This window comes from Aythya marila (genome assembly GCF_965140915.1).
Source record: "Aythya marila genome assembly, chromosome: 27".
In the NCBI taxonomy this organism is placed as follows: domain Eukaryota; kingdom Metazoa; phylum Chordata; class Aves; order Anseriformes; family Anatidae; genus Aythya; species Aythya marila.
Genome location: NC_139068.1, coordinates 5,777,447 through 5,803,722, shown reverse-complemented (window position 1 = coordinate 5,803,722; position 26,276 = coordinate 5,777,447). Strand labels below are relative to the sequence as shown.

The following is a 26,276-nucleotide window of genomic DNA, read 5'->3' as shown; positions in this document are numbered from 1 at the left end:
AACGCTCCGCTGGTTCTGCAGCTGGGGGTTAAAACGAGCGCGGGTGTTTCGGGAGGCCGGGGCCATGCCTCCCGCTGCCGGCACCGAGGGGCGAGGGGGCCCCTGGCCGGGGCCGGGGCCGGATCCTGCCCACCAGCCCCGGAGCCTCCCCAAAAGGCCAAGCCGTCAGCGGGCAGGAGCGAGCGCGCTTCACCTTGCACGGGCCCCCTGTGTCCCGCGGTGCTTTGAGCTCAGCCCCAGCTCACGCTCAGGGAGGTTTTGGGAGCCTCGCGGGGGTGCAGCAGGTTCCCTTCTGCTGCCGCTTCCCCTTCGGGCTCACACGGACGGTGGGGTCATGGTACAATACATACAACCCTGTGTATGAAAAAAGAAAACGGTTTTGCAGAACCCTCTGGGTGCTCCCTTCTCTTGCCAAAGGCCAAACTGCTCCTGGCGGCTCCAGCAGGGCCCCGCCGTGCCTCCCGGTGCCCCCCGCGATGGGGCCGTGCAGCACCCGCTGGCACCGAGCTCGGGCAAATTAATTTGTCTGCGTTGTATCTGGGTCTCTGCCCCAAGCAACTGCTTCTTAATTGAGATGCAAAGATGACAAGCAGGGGGGGAGCTGCGGGATCATCCCGGGTGGTTTTCTGTTCCTCTTGGGCCCCACAATGAAGAGGGGAAAGGACGGGGCCGTGTCCAGCCACGTCTCCAGGAATGCCCTGCGTGCTCCTGGGCAGCTGGAGACACCGGGCAGCTACAAGCCCAGGGCTTTTGGTCGTGCTTCTTGCAGAAAATAAATGTTCCTAGAAATCGGGTTCCACCAAATATGTGCATTAATGCATTTTATTAAACAAGCAAACAAAATTGGGACACTGCCTTGCTTTAATTCTTCTTTCAAAGTAGAAGTGTTTCCAAGTCCCCTAACCGAGGCCTCTCAGAAGCCCTTTTTGCAGAAGACACTGCTCCTAGCAACAGCCTACGCTGGGTAATTTCCTAATTATTTAAAATGTTTACAGTGCGAGCTGCCGTGACATGCGCTGGGACAGTTACTCGAAATTTCTGAAAACGCTAGGCCTTCGCTTCTACACAACGAAACATTTCTGGGGCTGATCCTTTCTTCTGTGAGCAGCAATTAATAAATACCCTTGATGAGATCTAATTTGGCCATCTACACAGGATGCTACTCATCTGTTTGACGTGCAGTTAACCAGAAATTTAGCTTAGAAACACTGTAAGACAAATAAAAGGATCCACAGATATCCTCCCACGTATAGAGGCAAGTGACTTTCCCCTGGCATGTGAACGCGGCGAGCGCGGGGTTTTGGGGAGGGACGAGGGCTGCTTTCCCTCCCCAGGCTCCTTCCCACCGTAAGGCGTGGGGGCGGCAGGGCCCTGCTCGTGTATTTACTGTGTTTGCTTCGTGTTTGCTTTGTTGTTTTTTCCCGCAGCAAGGCGGAGAACCAAGAGATGCCGGTGTGACTGTGAAAGGATGAATTCTGCTGACTAATTGCGCCACCTGGTTTTTGAGGTAGCAGCCTTTCATTAAGGAGCTTTGGGACGTGGACTAAACAGGTCAGCACAGAGGAAATAAAAGGCTGACCTGCCTGCTGTCTTCTTGTTTCATCCAGCCAGAGTAAACCTGAGCCCTGTGGGAAAGGGTTTGCTCTGGCTCTCGGTGCCTGTTTGCAATTTGCCACACGGAGCTCCACGTGTGGCCATTCCTGAGCTGGGCACGGAAGGTTTGCAGGTTCCTGCAGCTGCTGCACTAAAAACGCAGGCTGTGGTGGGCAGCACGAGGAAAGCTGGAAGGCTCTGAGCGTTTGATGGAGTGAGTTTGTCTTTTTTATGGCTCCTCAAGCATCTGTGAGTTACTTGGTGATGTTAAACTTGAACGGGGCTGCTTCTGGCGAAGGCCTTGGCCACAAAGGCCTCCTTAAGAGCCCCTGACTTGGGGCTCAGGGGGATTTCAAACGCCCAAAGCCTGCACAGGGCCGGCTCTGTAGCCGGGAGCGCCGGCAGGCTTGCTGCAGAAGAGAGCAGTGAGTGTGCTGGTGTTCTGGGAAGCTGTTACCTGGTGGTTCAGGCTTACTGGTTCACCCTTGTAGGACAGACAAACAGTACTAAGTAAGACTTAATTTTATTAGAACATGTCAACAATTCACTCCAACAACCGGACTGTAAGAGTATATTGACCAAACAGCTGAAAGAAGTTGTTTAAGTCTACTGAAGGCTACTTACGTGGCTCTATTTAGTGCCCTGGGGAAAATGCCATAAAACTTTTCAACGCTGTCAGATATTTAAATAACTTTTAAAAACAGTCAGAGTTTCTTAAATCTACAAATCTTTCATTAAGAAAAACGACATAAACCTTGTTGAAAGTATTCCTATGAGCTATGGATTAGCAGCTGGCAAACACGGTATTTCATCATCCTCCTTCCACCCCACAACGAGCTCATGGTATTTATCCCTTTATGATGGGCTGTGACACGGCAGACTAAATACAGTTTGCAAGTGTCAGCTCCCCTAAATACAAGCACAGCTTGTTATTCAGCTGCAGAGCCCTCTCCCTGGCAGTGCAGCTATTTTATCATGTCACTAATAATAGAGTAGAACGTTAACTTTTCACGTTTGTAAAAATAGAACTCTCATATTTATTTAACTTACTGAATTACCAATTCTGTTAAGAAAAAGAACAATAGAAGTTTTTCACTTCTCCTGAAAGCTAAAGTAATGCAAATCTGTAGATGTTGGAAGGTGACACTGAAGGGATGGATTTTCTCTTCAACCTCTGCTAACTGTCGCTACTTAAACCTTTCAAACATACTTTGAAACAGGCTCCTAGCCAAGTGGCACAACAGAAACCAGCGGCTACCTTTACTTCTTGGCCTTCTTTTCAGCTCCTTTAACTTGCTGGATAATAACTTTCAGCATCTTTTCCATTTTGGATTTTGTCAGTGACTTTCTGCAGTACCACACTTGGTCCCACATGGAGTAGAGGGGCTTGGGAGACAGGTAGAGCGGATCGTAGTCGTGAAGCATGTCCAGCGGCCTCTTCTTAGCGTACTTCTTGTAGTCCTGGATCGGACAGTTATCTGGGTTGTCAGGCCTGGCAAAGAGGTGTGCAGCTGCTTCCCCCGTAGCTTCCTCTGCGTGGAGGTCGTTCTTCCACGCCAGGTACTCCAGCCCTGCCTCATCCTTTCTCAGCACCAGCTGTCCCCAGTACAGGTTCTGGCTGTGATTGTGTGTGCTTGCCCCAAACCCCCTAATGATATTTATGAGCATCAGGTGCAGAAAGCCCTGAGGGGTCATCTGACTCAACAGCCCGTTCTTACGAAGGACATCCACGTTTTCATCCGTCAGGTTCTCTAAAATAGTCCACTCCCCCTCTCTCTCTTTTTGAGACAGATGCTGACGCTTCAGTTTTAAGGCTTCCTGAGACATTCTGAATTCCGCTCCTTTAACCACGCTGTACTCGTAGTTGTGATCCTTCAGGTATCTGTCAATGCTGCTCTGGAAGAAGTACAAAGAGTTGGCGGAAAAATCCATGCCGTTTTGTTTCTTTGCGGAGCTGTAGAACCAGGCCAGGTAATTATCGAGGTCTTCAGGTGGCAGCTTGTAGATCTCGCGCGCTTCAGAGGGGCAGTGTAAAACCAGCCAGTCTCTGAAAATCTTGATGTCACCAGCATTCCGGTTCTTCTTCTTCAGCCCATCTAAAAGATAAGAAACAGCACTGTGAACAGCACGAACTAGCAAGATCAGCAAAATAAAAGGGGGCGCAGAACAATGTTCACCTCCCTTTTAAAAGTCAGACTGAGACTGTCACGGACCCCTTCCCTTAAAGCTCTGGCTTTATCTGTGTTCTCAGCCAGCCCGCGCTGCTTGACAGCGCTGCTCTAGGCAGGACTGCTCCCTGCCCTGTTCCTTCTCGCTTGACTGGTGAATCTGCATGCTATCAGCAAGGTAAATGTGAGATTCTCTTTCTTTTAGAATCCTGTTCAATGGGGACAGAATGATTGCCCGGTGAGATTTCATCACTGAATGGGATTGTGGGATTCACGGGGTGGAAAGCACTGGTGCAAGTTTTATGGGCTATCTGGGACAGCAGCAGGACTGGAAACGGGAATTGTCGTTGGTGGCTTGTCCTTACGTTGGCGAGGGACCAAATTTCACCCCCGCTGACTTTGGAGCTGGTTCTGTGTGTCTGTGGGACCGCTCCTGTACCCACTCGCTGCGGTGCTGGCCCTGAGGCTCCAGCAGTCCCGAATGGCCTCGCTGTCCTTCAGCAATCTGCAACTACTCTGGCAGTGCCTTACGGTGACTGCAGGGGCCACGCTTGGCTCTGCTAAAATAGCTGGGAGTTGGCCTGTGCTGTGATCTGCCTCGGGACCGAGTGGCATCCATCTCGTATGTTCAAAGCCTTGTAGCAGACGCTATGTAAAACACATTTCAAAGTGTTCCCCTGCACGGAAACCTCTCCAGGGCAGGAGAGCTCTCATTGTGGAATAAAAACATTAATGAAAGTTAGGGGTGAATAGTAAGGAAGCAGCAAAAGATGAGTAAAAGTGTATTTTTAAAAAAGGGTTGCCAGGATTCCAGTTGGGTTCTGTCTCAAGTTGCTATGGCAATACCACATCCACCTAGTTTGATGTAGCATGAGAAATTAATTCTTTGGATTGCTGAAAAGCTCCATCTGCTCGCCTGTGACTTTTCCAGGGCTGGGGAGGGGTAGATTAAAAAGGGTTCTAGAGCCAACACCTAGAAATTCCCTTTTGTACACCAAATTATTTTGTACACGCTTAGTTATCTTAAAATGCTGTGGCGGGATTGAGGTGGATTCTACTGATCCCTACTGATCCCCGTGCTGTTGTTCCGGTGCTTTGCCTTTGTTACTGACTGATCTACGTGAAGAGATGAATGGCTTGTAAATCAATACATGCATGCAAAGGCCTCGCTTGAGCCATAAGCCATTTATCTTGACAGGAACAGCGATTGCACAGACGTTCCCAGGTGAATTCCCCGTCCCTCCTGATGATGTACGTTGTCAATTATGAAAACAGTGCTCATGAAACTGCACCAGTGTGCGTGGTTGTGGCTACGCAAGACATGAAAACGTAACGCTGAGTGCATTGAGGAGGACCACTGGTGCTTTAAGTACACCCACTGTGGTACAGACAAACCCCAGTGCTCTCAGTAACCTGCTTGCTCTTAGGGGCTGCTGGGCTGCGTGGGAACGCGGGTGTGTGGGACTCAGTGCGTGGAGGTGAGAGGCGTGCTCTTGGCCGCTCTTCCTGTTAGGTGGAGCCAGGGCATTAAGCTACTGGAAGGAAGAGAAATGCTCTGACTTGAACCAGATTTTCAAAGTTTGCCTCCGTGTTTATGCGCAGATGCTAGCAGACAAAAACGTAAAGATGCCGAGGCAGCAGTTTACCTGGTGGTACTGTGTGACACCACCTGCAGGCATGCAAATCATAGAGGCAAATGTTGTGGCTCTGCCAGAGCATCTTTAAAGTCCTGGGCATTTGCATTTTATTTGAGGTGTTTAATCATTAAGTAACGTGTATGTACCTGGCATCAAGGATCCGGTGCATAACATATATCCTAAAACACGATCACTTAAATCAATTTTATTGATAGCTTCCCCACTGCTAGCATCGTTGTGATAGTGTCTGCACGCTGCGTGCCAGCTGTTCCTTCTCACGCAGACGGTGTCTGTCCCACAGCAGGATTAGAACAGCCACTGGCTGGGCTGTTCTCATGACAGGGAGTCATCTAAAATACACTGTGCGTGACTTAGCCTTGGTGTTGGAAGCTCCCTGGTAAGCAGTGGATCTCGCAAGTTAACGTTTGTGAAATTATATTTTCCCCCACTCCAGCAGGATTCCAAGGACAGCATGTAGGAAGATACCAAAAATTTTGGTCCCATTGCTGTCTCTGGGATTTTTTGTCATTGACTTCAGTGAAGCCAGAGATTCAGCCCCAATTTCTCCATTTCACTGCTTTAGAAGTTACTTCCTTGTGCTTTTTTCTCTTGAGACCAGAGTTCATGTCTCTGGTTCCAGCTTCTCACAGGGATTCTCTCTCAAGCACAGCCAACACGCTGCATGGTGATACTGAACAAAATGAAAGACCGAAGTATTCAAACTGGATATTTTAGGCTGGGCCACAGCCAAGTGTACATTCGGGTAGCACAGTGAATGCCATCATCTACTGAAGCGATGATTGCTTAAGCTAGGAACCTTTTTTAGTTCCTTTCAGTAGAAATAGCATGCCCTCTATCAGCTGCACTTATTTTGATGCCCCAATACAGATTTTGGCAGCTCTACCAAGTCCCCCTCCAGGTGATTAACAAAACATGCCCACATGCCCACCAACGCTCCCAGGAATAAAGCTCCAGACTATCTTACTTTTGTTTGAGGATGGATGCTCCGAATTCTTGTTTTCTGGGCTCAGTAAGGCTGAGTGATGAGCTGTAAGCTCAGACACCGACGGTTTGCTCCCCTCAGGAGGGTTTTCAGCAGCATTCCCACTGAAGCCTGTTCCTGGTGTGCCACACTCGGGACAGCACAGTTGGAGTTGCTGCTGGACATCTACAGAGGTTTCAAACTGAAAGAATGTCACAGAGGTGGGTGACTCTAGTTGGGCTTTTGCTTCAGTGCTGGAGACAGAAATTTGTTTTAACGGTTCCTTTGGTGTTGCTGACCCGGTGGAATTCCTTGCTCTAGAAGTTTCACTTGTGAACTCCACAGAATTAAGAGGACCTTGACACATGAAGCTGCTTTCCAGGATCTTCTGATTATTTACAGGGGATTTTAGAATAGAGAGAAGAGTTAAGGGTGGCTTTTCTGTAGGGGCAAAGCCAGATGTGGGAGTGGCTGGCTGCTTGGGAATTGCAGTCTTCTGATCATGATGCGTTTGCAAATCTACCTCAGCAGTTACACAGCTAGTTGGTGGTGAGTCTGACCAAATATTCTGTCTGTCTCCTTGGTTTTCTGCATCCGATACGTGCTGTTCATCATCAGAGATGATTTGTGGATCTTCATTGCTTCCTAGCTTCACTGTACGTGCGTCTGTTTTGATTTCACCTTTGGACACATGCTGTTCTGCTGCAAAGCAGGGTTTCATGGATTTGTTGTTTTTCTGATTTTCTCTGGGTGCTGGTTTGTTATGTACTATGTAGACTGTGTCATCTCTTTGTTGAGTGACCCCTGGAGATCTGCTACGTGATCCTGTGGCAGCAGTGTCTCTTCTAGCTCTCTCAAAAGGTGAGGTTACCCTGATCCTCTTTTCACCTGAGTTAGCTTCCCTCGATGGAGCCTCGCAGGACGTTTGCCTCTTTCTCTTTTCTACAGCTTCATTCTCTTCTCTGCTTCTGAAGTGTAATTTTTCACACGGCCAGTGATATGCGTGTCCACCCCCACACATCCACAGGATAGAATTCTCTCTGCTGGGATGACCCGAGCTCTGCACCGCTTCCAAGGCTGGGATTTGTTTGCAGATATTGCCATGAGTGTGTGCCCAGGTGACGAGGTTGGAAAGATCCATGCAAAGTGAACTGCCATCGCTGCACCTTTCAGCACTGACGCTCTCGTTCTGCAAAAACATGTTGGGAGTAAATTAAGTGGAAGAGTATGTGCATGACATAGCAGTCCTGGGAACGTTTCCATCCCACCTCAACAGAGTAATAATTCCAAATCAGTCAGCCTTCTACTGATTGTATTTGTTTACTTTAAAAAAAAAAAAAGTCTACTTTGAAGACCTAGAGGTCTTGCTCAATACTTGAGCGTGGTCCTGGAATGAGGAGTTTATAATAGATATTGCATACTTGTGTGCTCAGAGTCTTGATCAAGCAGCTCAGCGTAAGAATTTATCATGCCACAGCAGCTGTGCATGTGTTCTACAGCCACAGCACCGTGGAGATCGATGTTCTCACTGAGCCACCAAGCCTCTACCACAGCGCAGGTGATGGGAAGGCACCTTGCTAAGTGCAGTGCTGTCTGTGGGGATGAGTCCTGCGATCCAAGCAAGCTTGTACCCAATTCTGTACTCCCTTATGGAAAATGTAACGGGGAAGTGTCAGGAATCAGCTCCTCAGTCTCCCACTTCCCCACAGCCAGCAGGGCTCGTTGCTCTTTTGACTGTGAAATGGTAGCACTCCTGGCACCACAGGGAAATCGGACACGTGAAGCTGTCTGTAGGATGCTTTTCAGAGACAGAACAGTGGACCTTGCACCCCTGTATCTAAAACTTGTTTTAAAAGATCTATATTTTTTAATGTTATAACTGATTCTGTTAGAAAGAATCACCTATGGGATCGTTTATGCCATAAAATACACTCACCATGCTGCTGGTTTCTATCTCACCGAGTGCTCGTTCGGGTGGAGTTCAGTAAGTGACTGTCGGAATATCCTTTCCTTCTCAGAACCTAAAATACACATTGTGTGTGTGTATGGAATATATTTATTACATAGTTAAAATCTCTGGCTAGCAGATGCCACTAGTTTTTGGGCACTTTGATTACAATCTGTGGCTAGCGATCTTTAATTCCACAAATGGAGCGAACTGCAGAAAGAGAAGGGCCAGAAATTGTGAAGCGACTTGTAACATTATCTGAGTTTTCAAATACTAACGAGAGGCAGTTTCCTAGCTTAGGGGTTCTCTGCATCTGTCATTCATGTTTACTGGAGAAAATCTGAAATTCTCCCATCAGTTTTGAAAACTTCCATGGAGTAGTCTGGAGCAGCATGGCAATTTCTGTGTAACAGGTCAGAGGAGACGTCAGAGAGGTGACGTTCATTCCTGTCGGTGCGTATATTGCAACACAGCCAAGAAACCTGACCGTGCCTTATGGGACTGATCCGGCACGCATTTATAGCTCCTAATGGCAGCCCGTACCCCAGGCTGCTTAGTCTATTATTAATTAAAAATTTTGCCATAAGTGGTGGCAAAAGATGCCAGAAGGAACACCAAGGACTGGAATCTCATCTGGGCTGGCCCTGCGAGCAGCTCTGGCCGCTTCCCTCGGCTCTGAGGGTGTGGGTGAGCGGTGCCGTGAGCGCGTCCTCGCCCTGCGCCTGAGCTCGAGCCTCGGGGCCGGCCACCAGCTCCGGGCGCTGCTGTTCTGAGCCAGCTGCAGAGGATGGAAGAAGCCCATCCCAGCTGACAGCCACAGCACTGCTCCGCTTCTGTGAATGCGGTGTTTGTCTGCAGGGATTTATTTCGTGGGCATGTTAGTTACACTGAGGGGAAGCCTGCCGGCACGCGGGCTGGGAAGCGGCTGTAGCGCAGCCATCTGTTCGTGTGCCAGCAGCCGAGGCAGAGGCTGTGCTGCTGCCCGTAGTGCCCGACCTCTGCCCTGCCGTGTTTGCCAGGCCCATGCAGGGCGAGGAGAGGCCGGGACGAGGCCGAGCAGCCCCGTCTGGAGGCCGGGAAGGACGAGCGTGGCCGCCTGGGCTGCCGGCCCCATCTGCGAGGCGAGGTGGGGACGCAGGGAGCAGAGGTGGGAGGAGGTTGTTGTGATCACGACAGACAAATCCCAGGGAGCACGGAACTGCTGCTTGGCCAACCTCCCGCGCTGGAGAGCTCCTGGAAGCGTGTTTGCAGCAGCCCTGCTCGCTCGACCCAAAGCTGCCGGCGACCAGCACGCTGCAGAGTCCCGGCCGCGCTGCGTGGCTCCCGCTGGCGAGGCGCTGAGCACACGCTGCCTGCGAGCACTTCGGCCTGCCGATGCCAAAGCAAAGCGTGCCTCGCTGGGTGCAACGCCCAGGCGAGGAGGCATGCAGAATTTCCAGGCAAACATTTAATCGTTCCAAGCAGAAGGAAAACAAAATACCATCGAGGTGGTGCGGGCTTCCGAGCTGCCTGTCCTGAGGGAAGCACAGGTGACAGCCACGCTGCCCAGCACCCGCAGGACAAGGAACAGCTCTGAACATAGGCACAGCACAAGCCCAGCAGAAAAGGAAAGAGACAAAAGCAAAGCACAGAAGAAAGGCTCTCTGTAACCTCAGCAGACAGGTCGTGGCACTAACTGTTCCTTTCCCCAAGAAAAGCACAGGTCAGATCTCCTCGCATCAGTTTAACTTCCCGATGAGGACTGAGCAGGAGGCATCAGAACCACTCCTGTTTGGGGGTGAATGCTGCATGTCAGCAAAGCTCTGGAAAGCCTTCTGCTCTTACGCTAGCATCACTGCGTGTGTTCCTTTTTATGGCTTCCTAATGATAGTACAGATAATTTTAGCCTAGAATGCTTTGCTGTCTGCATATGCCAGCTTGTGAAATATGTAAAGCCAAGATTTTAAAAGAATCTTCTAACTGAAGCTGCTTGCTTTAAAAAAAAAAAATCCCTGAATACGTTCTGGGAGCAAAGGCATGCTTCCAGGGAATTTTAAAGCAGCAAACACGTTCTGAGCTCAGGAACTGTTAATCTGGTGTACGGACGTATGGTCATCATGATCTCGCTCCCAATGAGCCCTAGAGAACAGAGTTGGAAGGCACCTCGGGTGGCCATCGAAGCCAAGAGAAGAATGAGCTTTACCCAGGCTTCTCCTGAGAGGTGCTCGCCTTCAAAGCTCCCAAGGACAGGGGATTCACAGCCTCGCGCAGCGCCCTGCTCCTGGGCCTTGCCGTGCTGTACAAACTTGGGGGAGCAGGTTTCTGCTCTTTCTGAAGTTAGTGATGAGTTTTATCTTCCACTTCAACATGAGCAATTTCTCCCCAAAGAGCTGAACTGCCTGGGCAATCTGGCACTTACACACACTGTGGGAAAAGGTAAGAGAAGCGGAAGCTCTGTGGTCATGAGGCCATGAAATTATGGACTTGGCAGATGAACATCTTGATTTCCATCACGGCTGTCTTTAAATGGAATGCTTTTATCTCTCCTTATCTCCGAGCACATGTCTTCCTTTTCCTGATCCCACTGAAAAAGCCTTTTTTTCTCTCTTGATATTTAGGTCCAAATAAAAACTCTGGTGATCAGCTAAGGACGCTTCTTCAGCCCTCTCCTGCGCTGGTATTTACATGAGCTGAGGGTACCTCCAGAGACGCTGCGAAGTGGAAGTTTGGATTTACAGTTAGAGCTGAGCGGGGGAAGAAAACCAAACCATGTATTTACCCCGAAGGGCTGAAGTGGCAGAGGTCTCATCGCTTTGGTCAACAAAAATCAGTCACGATTGCTGCCGCAACGCCTCCGGCTTCAGCAAACCCAGGATCCTCACGGGGGAGGCGATCTGGGCTCGGGGCTTGAGCTTTGTTTTGAAACCTCAGGCCTGGTTCTGTGGCCGTGAGCGAGGCAGCATTTTAATTGTCTTTCCAGGAGAGGCTCCCATCTGATAATGGACACTGCGTGCAGAACCCACACCTTTGTGCAGAAAAACAGGACATTCCACAGCTGCCTGATAAATGTTTTTGTTTATTTTTTTTAACCAATAGGGTTAAAATTAGTGTGCTGATACAGCTAAGTGAACTCATGCTAAGTGGATTCTCACTAGAAGGAAAAAGAAAAATGTTTAAGAAAAAAAATCTACAAGCTTTTGCTGTCTCACGGTCCTGATCCACGCTGAAGGTTTTCAAGACGTTAGCACGATATTTGCGTACTTCACTTGGCCACGTTTTCTTGAACACAGAGATAATTTCCCAGAAGTCTGCAGCGTTTCAAGAGAGCTCTTTAAACTCAAAGCTGACTAAAAGCATTGAAATGCTTCTTCCCTGTTAAGACCTTCTTGTGCCTGGTTTGAGCCACTGGGGGGGGGGAAATACTCATCCATTTCTGACAAACTTTCTGAAAACCATTTGTTTGTAAGGTTTGTATATGGAAATCACCTGAAAATTTGTACTTTTTCGCATTCCAGTGGACTCCATGCAGTGTTACGTTATGCTAAAGGTTGTCTGAACCCCTCTGTGACACACAGGCTGATGCAAGCAGGATAACTAAATAAAGAAACTAATTGTATGGACTCTCCAAGCCCTTTAACCACGGTGTTCCTGTCCCTCCACCCTGTAATAGTGCTAGCTGTGTTTCTCTGAAGTCTCTTTATAAGTCTGCTTCACAGATTAGAAACCCGAGGCAGGCACAAAGCAAGTAAATAGGAGCGCTTTGCCTTTCCAGCTCTAGATAAGACAGTGCAGGAAACTGGAACAATCCCGGTAGGAAAACAACAGGATACAGAACAGCAGTTCTTAAACGTGACTCCCAGCCCCTGCCCCCAGCATGAATTGTTTGCTCCCGCTCACTTGAGAGAGCTCACCAGGGGTGCAGCAGCACGGGACAGCTGTGAAACGGGCGCACGGGAGGGGACGGGCTGCCAGAGAGCCCTGGGAAGGGGCGAGGGGCGCCGCTGGGGCACGTGGCGGCTGGGCAGGAGGGGTGAAGCTGTGCTTCCCCGTGTCCGCTTGGAAGGAGCAAGGAGGGAGCTGAGAGCAGAGCAGAAGTAGCTCATGGCGCTAGAAGTCATTGAACTTATCCCACCGCTTCTAAGCAAGGGCCTTTGAGGTGGATCTTTGGGGTGGATCAATCATTTCCCAGCACATCATTCTTCCTGTACTTGTCAGTGTGTCTCCTTCTCCTGCCTATGCCGGAGCCTTCTCAGCACCTCTTCAGCTCTCTTCCTGCTCCCCCGTATCCTTCCACTGCTCCTCCTGCCCTGCTTGCAGCAATGCAGCTCCCAAGATGCGCTCACTACAAGGTGGTGATAGTGGGCAGGGTGTAACTGCGTGTACCAGCTCCGAGAGACGGCTATTGAACAGCCTACAGCAATCACATTCCTTAAACAGGAGTATTTTGGTCTAAAGAACTGGATGCTTTTTTTCAGCTGAGTCTTAATTATCTCTTCTCTTGAGGGTCTGCATTACAGAGCTGCCGTCCTTGTAACACAACCGAGCTCTAAATCAAGTCGTCTTAAAACAGAGCCAATAAAAGCCTGCAGCCAGCTGGCAACAGATCGCCTGGTCCAACCAACAGTAATCAACCACTAAAAACAGATGTAGTAAAGGAAAAAATTAATTTGAAATCACCAACTGCTATAAATAGGCCCTAATATTTTAGATCCCTGCAAAGAAGTGGGAAAGCTGAAATGTGAGTAGGGCAAACCCGTTACCGCACAGAGCGTTACGGCACCGGGCAGTGACCGTGCTCCTTCTCCCGCTCACGCCGCCGGTTGTGAGCTGGTGCCACCGGGGGCCGAGCGGGCCGTTATTTCCCATAGCGATTGTCATTTATTTTCCCGTTTTTGTTGTTTTCACGTTCCTTTTCCCACTGCGCGCGAGGTTCCGAGCGGCACCAGCTTGGCCAGCGGCGCGGTCACAGCGCAGCACCGGCGGCTTCGCGGAGCCGCAACGCAAAAACGAGGGGGGAGAGGGGGGAGGAGGCTCGGGTACGGCCGGGAGCGGGGCCGGGAGCGGGGCCGGGAGCGGGGCCGGGAGCCGCCGGCGCGTCCCCGCCAGGGGGGGCTCGGCCGCCGGCCTGCGCGCCCGGCCCCGCCCACCCCGAGGCCCCGCCCCAGGCCCCGCCCACTCCATGTGTCCCCACCCAATGATGCTCCGCCCGCGTCTTGAGGCCACGCCCCCATTCTGAGGCCCCGCCCCTCCCGGTGCCGGGGGCGGCGCCTCCTGCCCCCCTGGGGCCTCTCGGTGTCCCCGCGCCCCAGCGGGGGCTGCAGGAGGGGGACGCTGCCACCCTCAGGGGCTCGTTAAGGCCGCCGTGGAAGTGCCCCCGTGGCCCTTACCTCCTGCACGGTCACTCAGGATGCTTCAGGGAGCCTCCCATGGAGCACGGCAGCCTAGGGAAGGAGGGCGAGAATCCCACCAGGACCCAGAGGACAGGGCAGCCTAGGGAACGAGAGAAAGAAGGCATTAGTGATTTAGGAAGTGATCTTACAGCAAGTGGTGTGGGATGGAAGCAATAAACAGCAGGTTCTCTGCCCCGAGAGCTGAGTCTGCAGCCACTTCTTATAGGTTGTGAGGGGCAAGGAGCTGGGATCGGCGGTATCTGGAGAGGCACCCTAAGAGGCAGCGGCTCCCGGTTTGTCTCCCTCTTGAGTGCTGCGTTCAGCAGGAACCGAGTCTCACGGATGAAAAATACCACAGCTGGATGGCATCTTGCCTCCTGGAGGAGCAGTGAAACCTAGCACTGGCACACCTAACCATTAATTTAGGAAAGAAAAATACATTCTGGCATCACGGCCCTAAGAGGCTGCCAACCCTTGTCCTGCAGCAGCGATAGCACACTTTCCAACATGTGAGCAAGAGCAAGTAATGAAGCCCACTCTCCAGATTCAAGCAAAATTTGAGTCAATAGCTGGGTTCAGATCTGCAGTTCTCTGCTGTAACTGCCCTGAGTGCACAAAGGCGTTTCTGTACAGACGTTTTTGGAGGTTTTGGAAACCTCCCCAGGCCTGCACCACAAAGCCTCTTCCTGGGCCTTCCAGCACACGCTCTCAGATGAGCCCGGCACCAGTGAACGTGCCTTAGAGAATCACCAGAATCACCCAGGCCGACAGCTCCCCAAAGCCTAACTGGGTACCTCAAATAAGCTATCTGTGCACGGCTAAGCTTGTGGGAAGGCAGGCCTGCTGGCCAGAGGGCTGGGTTACAGCCACAGCCGAGCTCCTCCGCCTACATGAAACCCTTTTTGTTTCTTTGGTGACCACACGTGTGCTTTAGTCCTCGTGGCAAAGCCCGGGAGGGCAAATCCTGCTAGCTGGCTTCGAGTGGCTGCAGAAGGAAGTGGTTAGCTCACAGTATGAAACGAAATATCTTCTCAATAACTGAAGAATTGGTTAATCGAGCAAGAAAACGCACGCTGTATGTGCGGAGCAGGCAGCTGTGCACAGCCTGCAGTTCTGCAGCCTCCCGTGCCCCTGTGCTGCAGCACATCCCCCAAACCCCTGCTGCAATGGCGCTGCCATCACGCCCTGCACTCACTGCCCTCGCCTCTGAGCATCTCACCAAATGAAATATTCAACGTGCTGAAGGATATTAAGTTCCTTTGTTCCTCCGGCAACCGAGATCCTGAGCGCTCTCAATCCTCCCTGCCTCCACGTGGCGCAGGTTCACGTCTCAATGTTCTTTTAATGCTCAATTTACTACTCCGGAGGCCTCAGCACCAGCTCACCTGCGTTACACAGCAACTCTGATGTACAACCCACTGGGCAAGGACACAGCTACTTCACGGGTGGGTATTTCTCATCGGCACCCAGGCCCTGAACTGCGCAGGTGGGAAGTGCTCGGGGCAGAGCTGGTGGCTGGCTGTGCAGGAAGCCAGCTCCGTCCTGTGCCGAGCAGAGCCCAGAGACGGCTCCCAGCGTCTGCCCAGCGGGGCACTCCCTAGCAGAGGCCAGCTGTAACTCCACAAACATCAGGAGCGGTCGGTCTCCGTGTTAAAGCACTAGTTAGAACTAGTTAAAACACTGGAGGTAGGTGACTCGTTCTGTTCATCGCTTCCATCAAGTTGTCAAACAAGAGCCACGCTGAAATCCCTGCACCACCTCTTCCCACTTCCAGCACCTGAAGCATCGGCGAGCCCTCATCCCACAGCGCCAGGCCCCTGAGCTGCAGGAGCAGGGCTTCCCCGCGCTGCCTGCCGTGCCGAACACCCCCCAGCAACATATGGGCCCGCCAACAGAAGCCGCCCGCTGCATAATTACGGCACTGACAAACCAATTGAACCTCGGCAGCTGCCACTGGGGAGATCTCATTCAGTCTCAGTATTGCCTTTTAAACTTAAGTGGCACTGGAACAAACACATCTTTGATCCAAGTAGGAAATCATTTGGAGCTTTGTGTTTAATAGAGCTGAGGCCCTGGGAAAATGATGGCTTTATTAGCCTGGATGACCGTGCGGGCCTCATGGCAGGCAGGCGGTGGTTTGCTCCGACAGTCCCATCACTTCCTCAGACCTGTTTGGAAGTATTTGTTCTGGAATTGATGTGAAACAAGGACTTTAATTCAGCCGTGCTGCTGAAGCACCTACAAACTATGAGGAACCTCAAACAAGTATTACGGGAGGAGGAGAGGGAGCATGATTTTGGCAGTTCCAGAATAAAGTTACGTCTCTGCACTTCTGTCCTTGTGCTACGTCGTGCTTTCCTGGGGCCTGCAAGATTTGCTGCAGTAAGTTCAATAAGGAAGAAGCAAGATCCATAAAATATTCAGTAATGATTCATACCAAGTAGCCACGAAAACTTCGTCCTTCAGCCCTTCGAGCTAGTTGGTAGACTGGTTTGGCAATACAGTTAAAGAAGCTGTTTTCTTCCTAAAAAGATAGTCTCAAGGATATGTTTTAAAATACCGTCTTGCTCTGATTTTTCAAAAAGCATTCTCCTGGATTCTTTGGAAACTACTTAAATGCTTCATTTCTTAGAAGGTTGCTGTAGAAAAGCAAGTGAGAGGTTTCCCAAGAAAACCACATCAGCGTATTCACTGGTGGAGGGAGCTGTAAACATTGTCAATCTAAATATTGCTCTTAGTTACAAACAATTATACGGGCTGCGAATGGAAGCTGGCTCTTGCACAACAAAACCTGCCGTGCAGACAGTAAGAGGGGGAGCAGCTTGCAGACGTACACCTAACGGCGAATGTCTAGGTGCTCTGCATGTCTGTCTCTGTCTCTTTTAGGGCCCCTTCCATTTAAATGACCTGTGCTCAGCCTGACGTTCTGTCTGGAGTCACCCAGCACCTGTGTAATATCCACTCAGGTAGCAGATGCAATGGGAGACATCGGTACGAGCCAGCAGCCCCTCGGCCCGACAGGTGAGCGACGCAGAGCCTCAGAAATAATGCATGAGCCACGTGGGGCCCGGCAGCGCCGCTCGCATGGTGGCTGCCGCTGCTCCCCCACTGAGCTGGGAGCTGCATGCCCAGAGAGCTGGGGTGACAAAGCACCCGCCAAGGGACTCGCTGCTGGGGTGTTTCTGAGGAAAACGGGCACTCGGCGCTTTCTGCTGGAGTTACGCAGAGCCCCCGAGGTCCCAGCATGAGCAAGAGCTCGTGGAAAAGCTGCCTGCTGAGCCATCACGACCCCTAAGTGGTTTATCAGGAAACTGGCAGCACCGTTAGAGTGGAATAAAATAAAATCATTGTAAGGAAAGAAAAGAGCATTCCAGCTGCTTTCTGAGCAGCTTTGTAGCACGGGAAGGTGCCTGAACTGCACTAATCCTTCACTGCAGAAAATGCCTCCGAATAAAGGAAAAGAAATGTAGAACTGCAGCCACACAGAAGAGACCCCAAATTATGTTTATTTCCCTGCCCTAGGATAGCAGGGGAGATGTGCTTGTAAGGATGGTTGTTTGTATAAATAAATGTTCATTCTTGGCAGTGGAATGCAAACTATGCTGAAGGGCTGGAAACAGACCACTCTGCAAAGCTGAGGCCAGAGTAAGGGAAAGATGAAGCGAGGCTGTCGGGAGGAAATTCACATTCATTTTTAGCAACTTGGAGAGTTTCTCAAGCATGTTTGACATTTTTAATTATGCTGATGTAGAACCTATTCCAAGGACAAAAGCGGTCAGGATTGCTGGGTAAACAATTAGGAAATCTCATACCAGCCAGCTAGGGGTAGTGTTGCCTGTGGGGCTGGAGACTCTGCTGAAACACGGCATCATCTTTCATACATCTAGACAAATGGAATTTGAGTGTCTTGCAAAATCTTTGCCTAGGTCAGGAGACTCAGATCCTCATCTTGCAAGCTTTTTCGAAAGGCGTATTTTTGACAGTACACATGAGACAGGAAGGAGATCAGTCTGCTCTGCTGCTACTTGGCTGAGCTTTCCTGCAGGGTTTCCTGAGAGGCTAGGAAACAATCTCGTTACGTTTCTACCAATTGTCTCCGAAGCTGTACCCTTAGAATGGAAATAAAACTGACATTTCTTCAGGAGAACAAGATCGGCTCTGCAGTGCCGAGCCCCAGAGCCACGGCCTGTTGGTCTGCCTCCCATGCTCGGCACATTCTGCAGCACGCCTGCAGCGCCTGGGTTCGTGCGGGGAGCAGTGGAGCAGCTCAGCAGGCTCGCTCGCCCTCCTTCCTCTCTGAAGAATTTGCAAAGAAACGTACCTGTGGTTTAATTTCTGAGTCAAGGCTGATAAAGACGGCACAGGAATGGCAAGAGTTTGTTAGCGAGCAGAAAGGTTGCAGGAAAATGAGAAGGGAGTGGTTTTTAATGCACACCTGCTCTGTTTGCCTCGGCCACCGAGCTGCGGGTGCTGGCGGCACTTTTAGGCTGGTAGAGCTGAATAGGAACTTGCATTCTCTTTGAGATAATGGAAAGTCACAGAGGAGGTATCCAGCTTCTGGGCATGAATAAATCATTGAGGGGATGAATTATTCAGCGATCATCCCTACAACATGTGCTACATTCAGACTCAAGAGGCAACATCCCTATTGTGTGGGTTTTCTTCCCAAACATTACAGATGTATGACAGGCTAATGAATCTAAATAGGCAAATGTTGGGAAACGAGATTAAAAGAGTAATTTAAAAAAGAGCAGTAAAAAGCTGCGTGAAAGAGCTGGCATGCTTCGGGCTGGAATTACGCTGGTCAGATGCTCTTTGAACTCGGTGACGTCGGATCAAGCTGTCCACAACAGTTAGGAGCGCGATGTGAGGAATGAATAAAGAGCGGCTCAGGAAATTGGAAACACAGGTTGGAGGAAACAGACGGGGCTACGAGCGCAGGAACAATGCAGAAGCTGGCCCAGTCGTCCACCAAAGAACAACACGGGCGCTACACCTGATTTCTCCAGAGCCCATCTGCAGTCTTGATGCCACTTACAAGGTATCTGAAGATGCCTGGGCTCAGCTCCGTGCTGTTGGGTCAGTGTCCTTGCCTCATGGCGCTTTTTTTACGCTCCGTTTTTACGAGCTGAAGTCAGTTGGATTAAGAGAACAATCTGACTGCAGTGACTAGAAGGCTGGCATTGTTCAATCTGGACTGATAGAATTATTTGAATTCCACACCCAAAATCACAGAGCCTACGGCCTGAGCGAGCAGAGGCAATGCGTGATCCCCGAGCAGCACGTGCTGACAGTTAATGATCTCAGAAAGCTGCCGTGAAGAGTTGCAGCTCGGGTGTAAACTGCAGCGGCATAATCAAACCATAGAATAATCCGCTCCAACCCTGGCTGGAAGAAAAAAAAAGTCCTGTGTTCAATAGCCAGGAAATGGCTGGTCCGTCCTTCGCAGGAAATGAGTCACCCGAAGGCATCCGCGAGGAGCAGCGAAGACAGGGAAGTTCTGAACTAACAGGGACTGATAACGACAGGCCGGCACACAGATAAATTTCTCGTTTTCTCTTAGATTAGGGAGAAGAAAAGACGTAAAACATGAGTTGTTGTGATTATGCCTACAATTTTAGGCCGATGCAATTACTTGCAGCACAAAGTACCTGTGGGTACGGCGTGTCAGCCCCGTGAAAAGGTGAGTGCAGAACACACAACGCACAGTAAAAGCTGCACGAGCACTGGAGGCGCATGAAGCTCGATTCCTGACCAATTTATTGATCAGCCACCCACTGGTGCTCTTTTTGGTAACACTCCACAGTGCCAAATTCTTATGGAACAGTGGAAAAAAAAAAAACACTTCCCTTGCTAACGGTGTGTGGTGCTCGTAAAACCAGCAGGCTGCAGATCAGTGAGCTTTCTGCAAGCCCTGGGGATAACCAAGCCGGCTGCCCCCCGCTCCTCTGCACGCTCACACCCCCAGCCCAGCTTTCTGCCTGCATCGCTTGTAACGCTGCTGGTCCCCCCCCTTTCCCCTTCCCTCGCTCAGGGGTGAGTACAAACCCCCTCTTCTCAACAGTTTCGGGCCACGTGCGAGCTGCCCGGCCCAGGAGCAGCCACGCCAGTCCTTCTGCCGGTCGAGGCGGCACCGGGAGCCCCGCGAGCTGCGGGCCAACCCCTGCCAGAGCCCTGGTGTGGCGTCGTGAACGATGCACAGAAGAATGTTCTGGCACCCCGAGACGTTACAAAACTGCACGCACTCTTTTAAACAAAACAGCCACGTTAATTAAAAGTGGGTAAAAAGAAATAAAAGCAACAGAAAGAGGCAAAAGTATTCGAAACACCCCCTGCCCCCCCCCCAAATTCACTGGGACTAGGCTGGAAGCAGAGTTCTATGCCAAGGAGTTTCCTGGTTTAGGACCTCGCAGGGTGCCGTGAATCATGGGGGAGGAGGGGAGGCTGCAGGAAAAAACTGTTAAAAACCACAGCTGGGCAAAGCAGCAGCTCGCACCTCTCCAGCTCCTGTTCCTGAGCAGGGAGCGGATTTTGGGGGGTTCTTGTTTTTAACTCACTGACAGACGGGGAGGGTGGAATCGTAAGGGGAAGGGGAAAAAACTTCCTGGTTTGCGAAGGAATACAGTTACAGGGGAGAAGTGTTCGCTGGCTGTGGGGCGGCTCCAGGGCTATTTTAAAAAGACAAAGAAAAAAGGCAGGAAAAGGGTCTCCTTCGTTTCCCAGAGTTTTTCGTTCCAGCACGGCAAAACAAATTCAAAGAGATAACATGGGCAGGAAGGGCTTAAAAAAAAAAAAAAAAAAAAGAAAAACCTGGGTGTGTCCCTCAAGGCCTTCCTAGCTGTGAGTAACCGGAGCCTGGGGGAGGGTGGGCCCGTTTTGGGCCCGTTTTGCTGGATTGTACAAAAGAAGCTGATTCATATTTTTCCCTTCTCCCTCCTCGTTTTTTTTTTTTTTTTTTTTCACACGGCTATTTTCATGTGGGTTTCTTTTTCAAAACAAAAAGAAACACGGAGACGTGTCCTTCTCCCAGTTGTTTTTTTGTATAAAGTATTACTTTTTTCTTAAATGCATTTTCCTGTTTGGCCCAAGGAATCACTGTCCATGACCCCGCAGTATCTTTAGTCAGTTTGCTCCCACTGTATCTGAAAGGATACTAAAATTTCTGTTAAATATTACAGGAAGATGATAAAACGTTGCATAATCAGCATTTCTGCCAGAAAATCTGAGAAAGCTTGAGCAAACCCTCAAAGAGTCTTTTAAGCTAGCCCAGAACTGCACAGCACAGTGCTAATTCTTTGATGGCATCCCCCCGTGTTTGCTTTTCCAAAGATATCTGAAAAGCAGCTGCACAGGCCGTGGATCTGCACAGGCAAGAAACTGATCTCAACAGCTACTAAGAAGTCAGGTATCATTCTGACCAGCAATTAGTATACGGCATTAATGGTTTTTTTTCAAAGTCTTGGTGTTATATTTGGGGTACTGGTCTTTAGGGTGCGCTTCTTTACAAATGGGCTCAAAGATTGCACATTAAAAAAGGAGGGATCCTGCCTCCGTGCTCCCCTCTGCTGCAGAGGGGTTTCTTACAGGATATGGATCGGGTTGTCCTGACGGGAAGATGAATTAAACCCCTCCACAGGAGACAGCACTTAACATAGGCACAGCTCAAGAAACTGCGTTATGGCTTCTGAAATGAGATTTCAAATCGTACTCTGCTTTGATCAAATCACTTCATCTCTCCGGCCCTCAGCTCAACACCTCCGAAGTGAATCACACAATCCCATCATTTTCCCATTCTTTGTCTGCCTGATCTAAGTTGTAAATCTCTTATCAGTAGCACAAGCTGAACCTACTTTCAGGTGCAGTACCCAGCAAAGTGACTCTGGTTTCAGGGAGGACCTTTGGTCGCCTGGAGTGCCAGGGAAGAACGTTCCTTTTCTCCAGTTTAAACTTCACCACTGCACTGAGTGAGGGCCAAATGGCCAGGAGCCCAATAAAGCGAAGATATGGGAGTCAGCAGCTACCAGCTCTTGGTGAAACCCAAGCTTTTTGGAAGCTTTTGCATGTCACAAACAGTGACAGGAGCAGTGCAGCAGGCTGACATCCAAACTATCTGACCACTGCCCCACTCTGAGAAGATAAGGTCTTTGGCCATAGGAACCAACACAGTAACATGTCTGAGAGAAAATTATAGCTGGTTTCACGTTTTTAAAAGCTTTTTTGCTATATTTATGTGTTTAGTATATGCTTCAGAAAGAAATAGGAATATAAAAGGCATGTCTGTACCTGTCAGCGTTACCTGACACTGAGCAGGAACACTGCCCAAGGCCAGGACTCCAAGTTCAATCTGCACTTCTGAATCCTTCCCTAACCCTGCACAAGGACACCACTGCTGGCACGGCCCAGCCGCTTCCATCAGAGGCAGACTGGCAGAAGCACACAAATGTTTTCACAAAAAATGTCAGAAGTGGGTGTGCTGGTGAGGAACCAAGGATCCTTTCTGCAGTAAGACCAGTATTATGTTGCCTAGAGACTCTCACAACAGGATTGCTGCTAATGAATCCGAGATCAATGTGGACTGAACGTTTGATATTTGATTCAGCGCTGCACAGGGGACTCGTAGGGAGGCCTGGCACAATTAATTCTGGTGCTGCAGTCAACGGGTAGGTTTATGACAAGCGAGGCAAGGAAAATAAATAATGCTGGTAGAATTCCCAGTGAGCAAATATTGCCTATATTTAAACAGCGCCACGCAGCATTTCATCTGGGGGAGCAAACAGCTTTACCACGAGGAGGGAGTGGGGAAGAACCGGCCAAGTCCTGCTGGATGTGTGGGGCTGATCCGGGATCTGCTCGGCCTCCAGCGGGATCCTGGGGCTCCGGGGCCTGTTCGGGGCCAGGAACAAAGTAAATCTATCGCATGCAGCGTCAGCTCCCGGACAGCGCCAGGGGGACGCGTTGGTTTCTTTGATTTATTTCAAAAACCTTCATCTTGTGGCACATGAATGGGTTGGAAAATTATTGTTAAGGGTGCACAGAAAGTATCTAATACACATAAGCCCATTAAATTTACTCTAGATGGCCCAACACATGATTTTAATGCGGGGCTTGAAAATCCCCCAGGAGAGAAAACCCATGGATTTCACCTGAACCTCTGGGGAAGTAAGGCCCACAGGCAATTACAGGCAGTAAGCGTGAAACACGCTTATCTAATTAACCACTGGGCTCTACCTGAGTAGGAAAAGAGCTGCTTTTATCCACAAACGGCGAGAACTGGGGCTGAGGAGAAATGCGCTGGTGCCGCCTGAGCAGGGCGGGCAGGTGGGGGCTTACCTCACAGCTCCTCGCCACTCACTGCATAATCTTTATCCTTAGAACATTAACTGCAAACAGAATCTGCCTTATGTTTTAAGTAAAGCTTTCAAGCGCCGTCCAGGTCCGTGAACAATCCCAGACCGGCAGCGCTCAATTATTCCCCGAATTTCGTCGAGGAGCCCGGGCTCCCTTACTCGAAATGGCGGCGGGCAGCGGCGCGCGGCTTCCTTGCCCGCAACCAACATGGCGGCCGCCGCGGCCCCGGGCCGTGCCGCGGATGACGACACAATGTGCACGTTGGCGCCCTTGCCCGTACTCAAGATGGCTGCCACCGCCGTTCTCCCATGCCCTGCCCCCAATCAAGATGGCGGACCGGTGTGGCATTTCGGCATCCTTCCCGCTCTCAAGATGGCTCCTCCCAGCCGCGTCCCGGCGCCCACCCAATCGCGCCGCACACCGGCGCGTCGCCCCGCCCCTCTCCCCGCCCTCAGCCAATAGGCTCGGGGAGAGCCTCCGGCGTTCCCACCCCCGGGGGCGGGCCCTCCCCACCCCTGCCGTCAAGGTGACACCGCCGGCAGCCAATGGCGCGGCGGCGCGGGCGAGGCGGGCCGGGCGGCGCCGCCATTTTGTGAGTCTATAACACGGAGCCGTCGGGTCCGTTCCTGCTATTCCGGCGCCTCCGCTCCGTTCCCTGCGGGTCTCCTCCGTGTGCAATGGACGGGTGAGTCCCCGCCAGAACGGGCCCCGCCGCGCCCGAGGCCGCACCCAGGGCCTGCGGTGGAGCGCCGCCGGCCCCTGAGGGACTCCGCGGGACCGGGGGGGGGGCCGCGGCCGGGGCTCGGGACCCGGGGTCTGGGCGGTACCTCGGGGGGGGCGCCCGGGGCGCGGCCGCCCCCGCCGCTGGGGGGGAGTGGGGGAGGTACCCAGGGAACGGGGGGCGGGCGGTTACCGGCGGGGGGCTCCCGGGGGGCTGCCCCCGGGGCCGTGCTCGCCGCAGGGGGAGGAGGTGCCCGGGGGGTGCGGGGGCGGCCTCGGTGTCTGCTCCGCGGCCGCCGCCCCGGCGCTGAGGCGCGGGGCCTGGGGCGGGCCGGGCCCCCCCTCACGGCCCCCCCCCCCCCCCCTCACAGCCTCCTCACGCCGCGCTCGCCCCCCGGGGGCCGCCTGAACCCTCCCGGAGCGTGGGCGGGTGCGGGGGGGGGGGGGGGGGGGGCGGCTCCGTGCGCTTGGCCGGGTGCCCCCCGGTGTCCCGGGACCCCCCCCGGGGGGGCTCGGTTTTGGGTGGGGGGGGGGGGGGGGCGGGGGCGCGGCCGAGCCCCGTGCCCATTGTGCGGCGCTTTCGCAAGCGGGGAGGTGGCGGTGGAGGGGGTGGGGGGGGGGGTGAGGCCGCTCCCCGTGGGGCTGAGCCGGGCCCGGGCCCCGTGGAAGTTGTGCCCGGCTCGGGGCGGGTCCCGGGGCAGCCGCGGTTCCCCCCCCCCGCTCCTCGTCGCTGCCCCGCTTCGGAAGCGCTTTAAAACTCCCCCGGGGGCAGCTCCGTCAGGGCTCCGTGCCCCCCGTCTGCTTCGCTGGGCGTTTTCCTAGCGAGCGGGCTCCTTTCTCTTCCAGAGCGCCGTGTCCGTGCCTAAAATACCTCTGTAAAGGCCTCCCCGTAAGGAGTTTGTTTCCCCACAGCCGGGGGAGCCCAGCTCGGTGCCTCCTCTCCCCTGTATTGACGCTGCAGTGCTGGGGATGAGGCACAGCCCCGTCTGGTTTTTAGCTCTGCCAAAGCCTTGTGTGGGGTGTTTTCATCCTAAAAGTCTAGACCTCTTAAAATGAATGTAGTTTGCAGCCCAGGATGCCGTTCCATTGCTTTTTCCAAGTTGTTTGGCATGCTGAATGGTGTTTAAAAAACTCAGCATGTGAGATCACATGTTTTAGTGTTAAAAATCAGTTTCTGTCGGCTGTGTTCATCCTGGGTCCTGGGAAAGCTGGTTTATTGTGCCTGGTGAAGAAGTTCCTACTTCATTGTTGAAGTTTGAGTATAATGCGATGCTTAATTATTCATTAGTTTTTAAAGATCTTGGTGTGTGATCTGCTTACCCCGTGAAAGCTGACCCCTGCTGAAATTTCAAAAGCTGTTTTGAAAGAGGTTTTGGGTTTTGTGAGCTGGCGGTGTGACACCTCTCTGGCTCTGTGTTCCTTCTGTTTTACTTCTACCTAAACTGATGTGTAGTTACGCTTTTGAGGTGATTGATCACTATTGAATAAGCTGCTTTAAAACATGCAAGGAGTTAATTTGGGAAAGGCTGCTTTGGAAAGTGACCTCGAGGTTTCACTGGCGCTGCTGAATTTTGATCCTTACTGTGCAGGAATCATCTTGTTCTGTGTAAAATAACTTCTGTGGAAGGCTTTATTGCCGACTCGTCTAGAAAACATAAAAACATTAATCCCATATTAAGGTTGACACAAGACGAGAATGCAGCTTTGAGATGTGATAAGCTGTGGGAGAAGTAAACTGGAAGAATATCCCATTTCTTTAATAAAAATACTTCAATACTGCTAGTTTCGTGTGGCGTTTGTTATCAGATGGGTTACAACAAGAGTATTCCAGGACTCAATAGTTCTTGGCAAATAAAAGCTCTTCCTGCTGGATAATTTTAAAGACTATTCCCCGTGAAGGCTACTTTATGTAAAACATTTCCTGCCTGTGAGGCCCGCAGGAGGAACAGGAAGTAAGAGAAACTGCTCGGGGGTAAGTCCGAGAGGTTTGGAGACCTCAGAGTTTCCCTGCTCGTACCGCGCTTTGCTGGAAATGTTTGTGAAGGCTGCGAAAATCCCGGGGTGAATGTGTGTGTTTTATTCGAAGAAATGTGTGCTCACGAAGTATTCAGTAACTCCTGGAGGACGGTTACGATTCTTTAGGCCGATACGTACAGATGGGTTTAATTAGCTCGGTGCTGCTGGCCCTCCGAGTGCAGCGAAACCCATCTGTCCTGCTGGGCAGGGGGGGCGGCAAGGCCGGCATTCCCACGCAGGGGCTGGGAGCAGCCCCTTAGAGAGGGGGGAAAAAAGCATGACCGTGGTGGAGCCGCCCAGCAGCGGCCATGGGATGAGGCTGGAGCTGCGGCTGTGGTGACATGGCAGGCTGGGGCAGGAGAGGAAGTGCGAGGAGCTGAGCTGGCTCCTGCTCGTGCTAGGGCATAGCGAAAGGCGGGTGGCGTGGAGGGAAGGAGCAGTGCTCACTTCCCTGAAAAATGAAGAAGTGCTGCAGGAGGAGGGTAGGGAAAGAAG

General features: G+C 51.6%; 2 protein-coding genes across 9 annotated transcripts in view; one reads left to right on the top strand and one right to left on the bottom strand.

Annotated features, from left to right (window-relative positions):
• Positions 1–502: 502 nt before the first annotated feature.
• Positions 503–23,226, bottom strand: LOC309888010 (uncharacterized protein KIAA1958 homolog). Of its 6 annotated transcripts, none has more exons than XM_082780165.1 (6): positions 23,028–23,226; positions 13,695–13,797; positions 8,317–8,401; positions 6,384–7,569; positions 2,852–3,689; positions 503–2,077 (listed from the first exon to the last, which is right to left on the bottom strand). In XM_082780165.1, the coding sequence occupies exons 3-5, from the start codon at positions 8,317–8,319 to the stop codon at positions 2,854–2,856; spliced, it is 2,025 nt and encodes a 674-aa protein (XP_082636291.1). In that variant the 5' UTR covers positions 8,320–8,401; positions 13,695–13,797; positions 23,028–23,226; the 3' UTR covers positions 503–2,077; positions 2,852–2,853. The 6 variants fall into 6 exon arrangements, with proteins under 6 accessions (XP_082636291.1, XP_082636292.1, XP_082636290.1 ...); XM_082780166.1 differs by lacking the exon at positions 503–2,077 and adding an exon at positions 22,481–22,580 and having other exon boundaries at positions 2,219–3,689; XM_082780164.1 differs by lacking the exon at positions 503–2,077 and having other exon boundaries at positions 2,219–3,689.
• A 374-nt stretch (positions 23,227–23,600) lies between these two features.
• PTBP1 (polypyrimidine tract binding protein 1) overlaps positions 23,601–26,276 on the top strand; it is a 29,944-nt gene continuing 27,268 nt past the window's right edge. For 2 of the 3 annotated variants that reach the window (XM_082780010.1, XM_082780009.1), the window contains exon 1: positions 23,606–23,730. In XM_082780010.1, coding sequence (XP_082636136.1) covers positions 23,723–23,730 — 8 coding nt within the window. In that variant the 5' untranslated portion in view covers positions 23,606–23,722. Of the gene's footprint in view, positions 23,731–26,276 lie in introns of all 3 variants that reach the window. The other variant, XM_082780011.1, reaches the window with a different exon arrangement.

What these genes read in the sequence shown, in the direction of transcription:
- LOC309888010 (XM_082780165.1), bottom strand. An exon ending in GCATCCATCCTCAAACAAAA is followed by an intron (nt 3,690 to 6,383) that starts GTAAGATAGTCT and finishes CTTATCTTTTAG; the next exon opens with ATGGGCTGAAGAAGAAGAAC.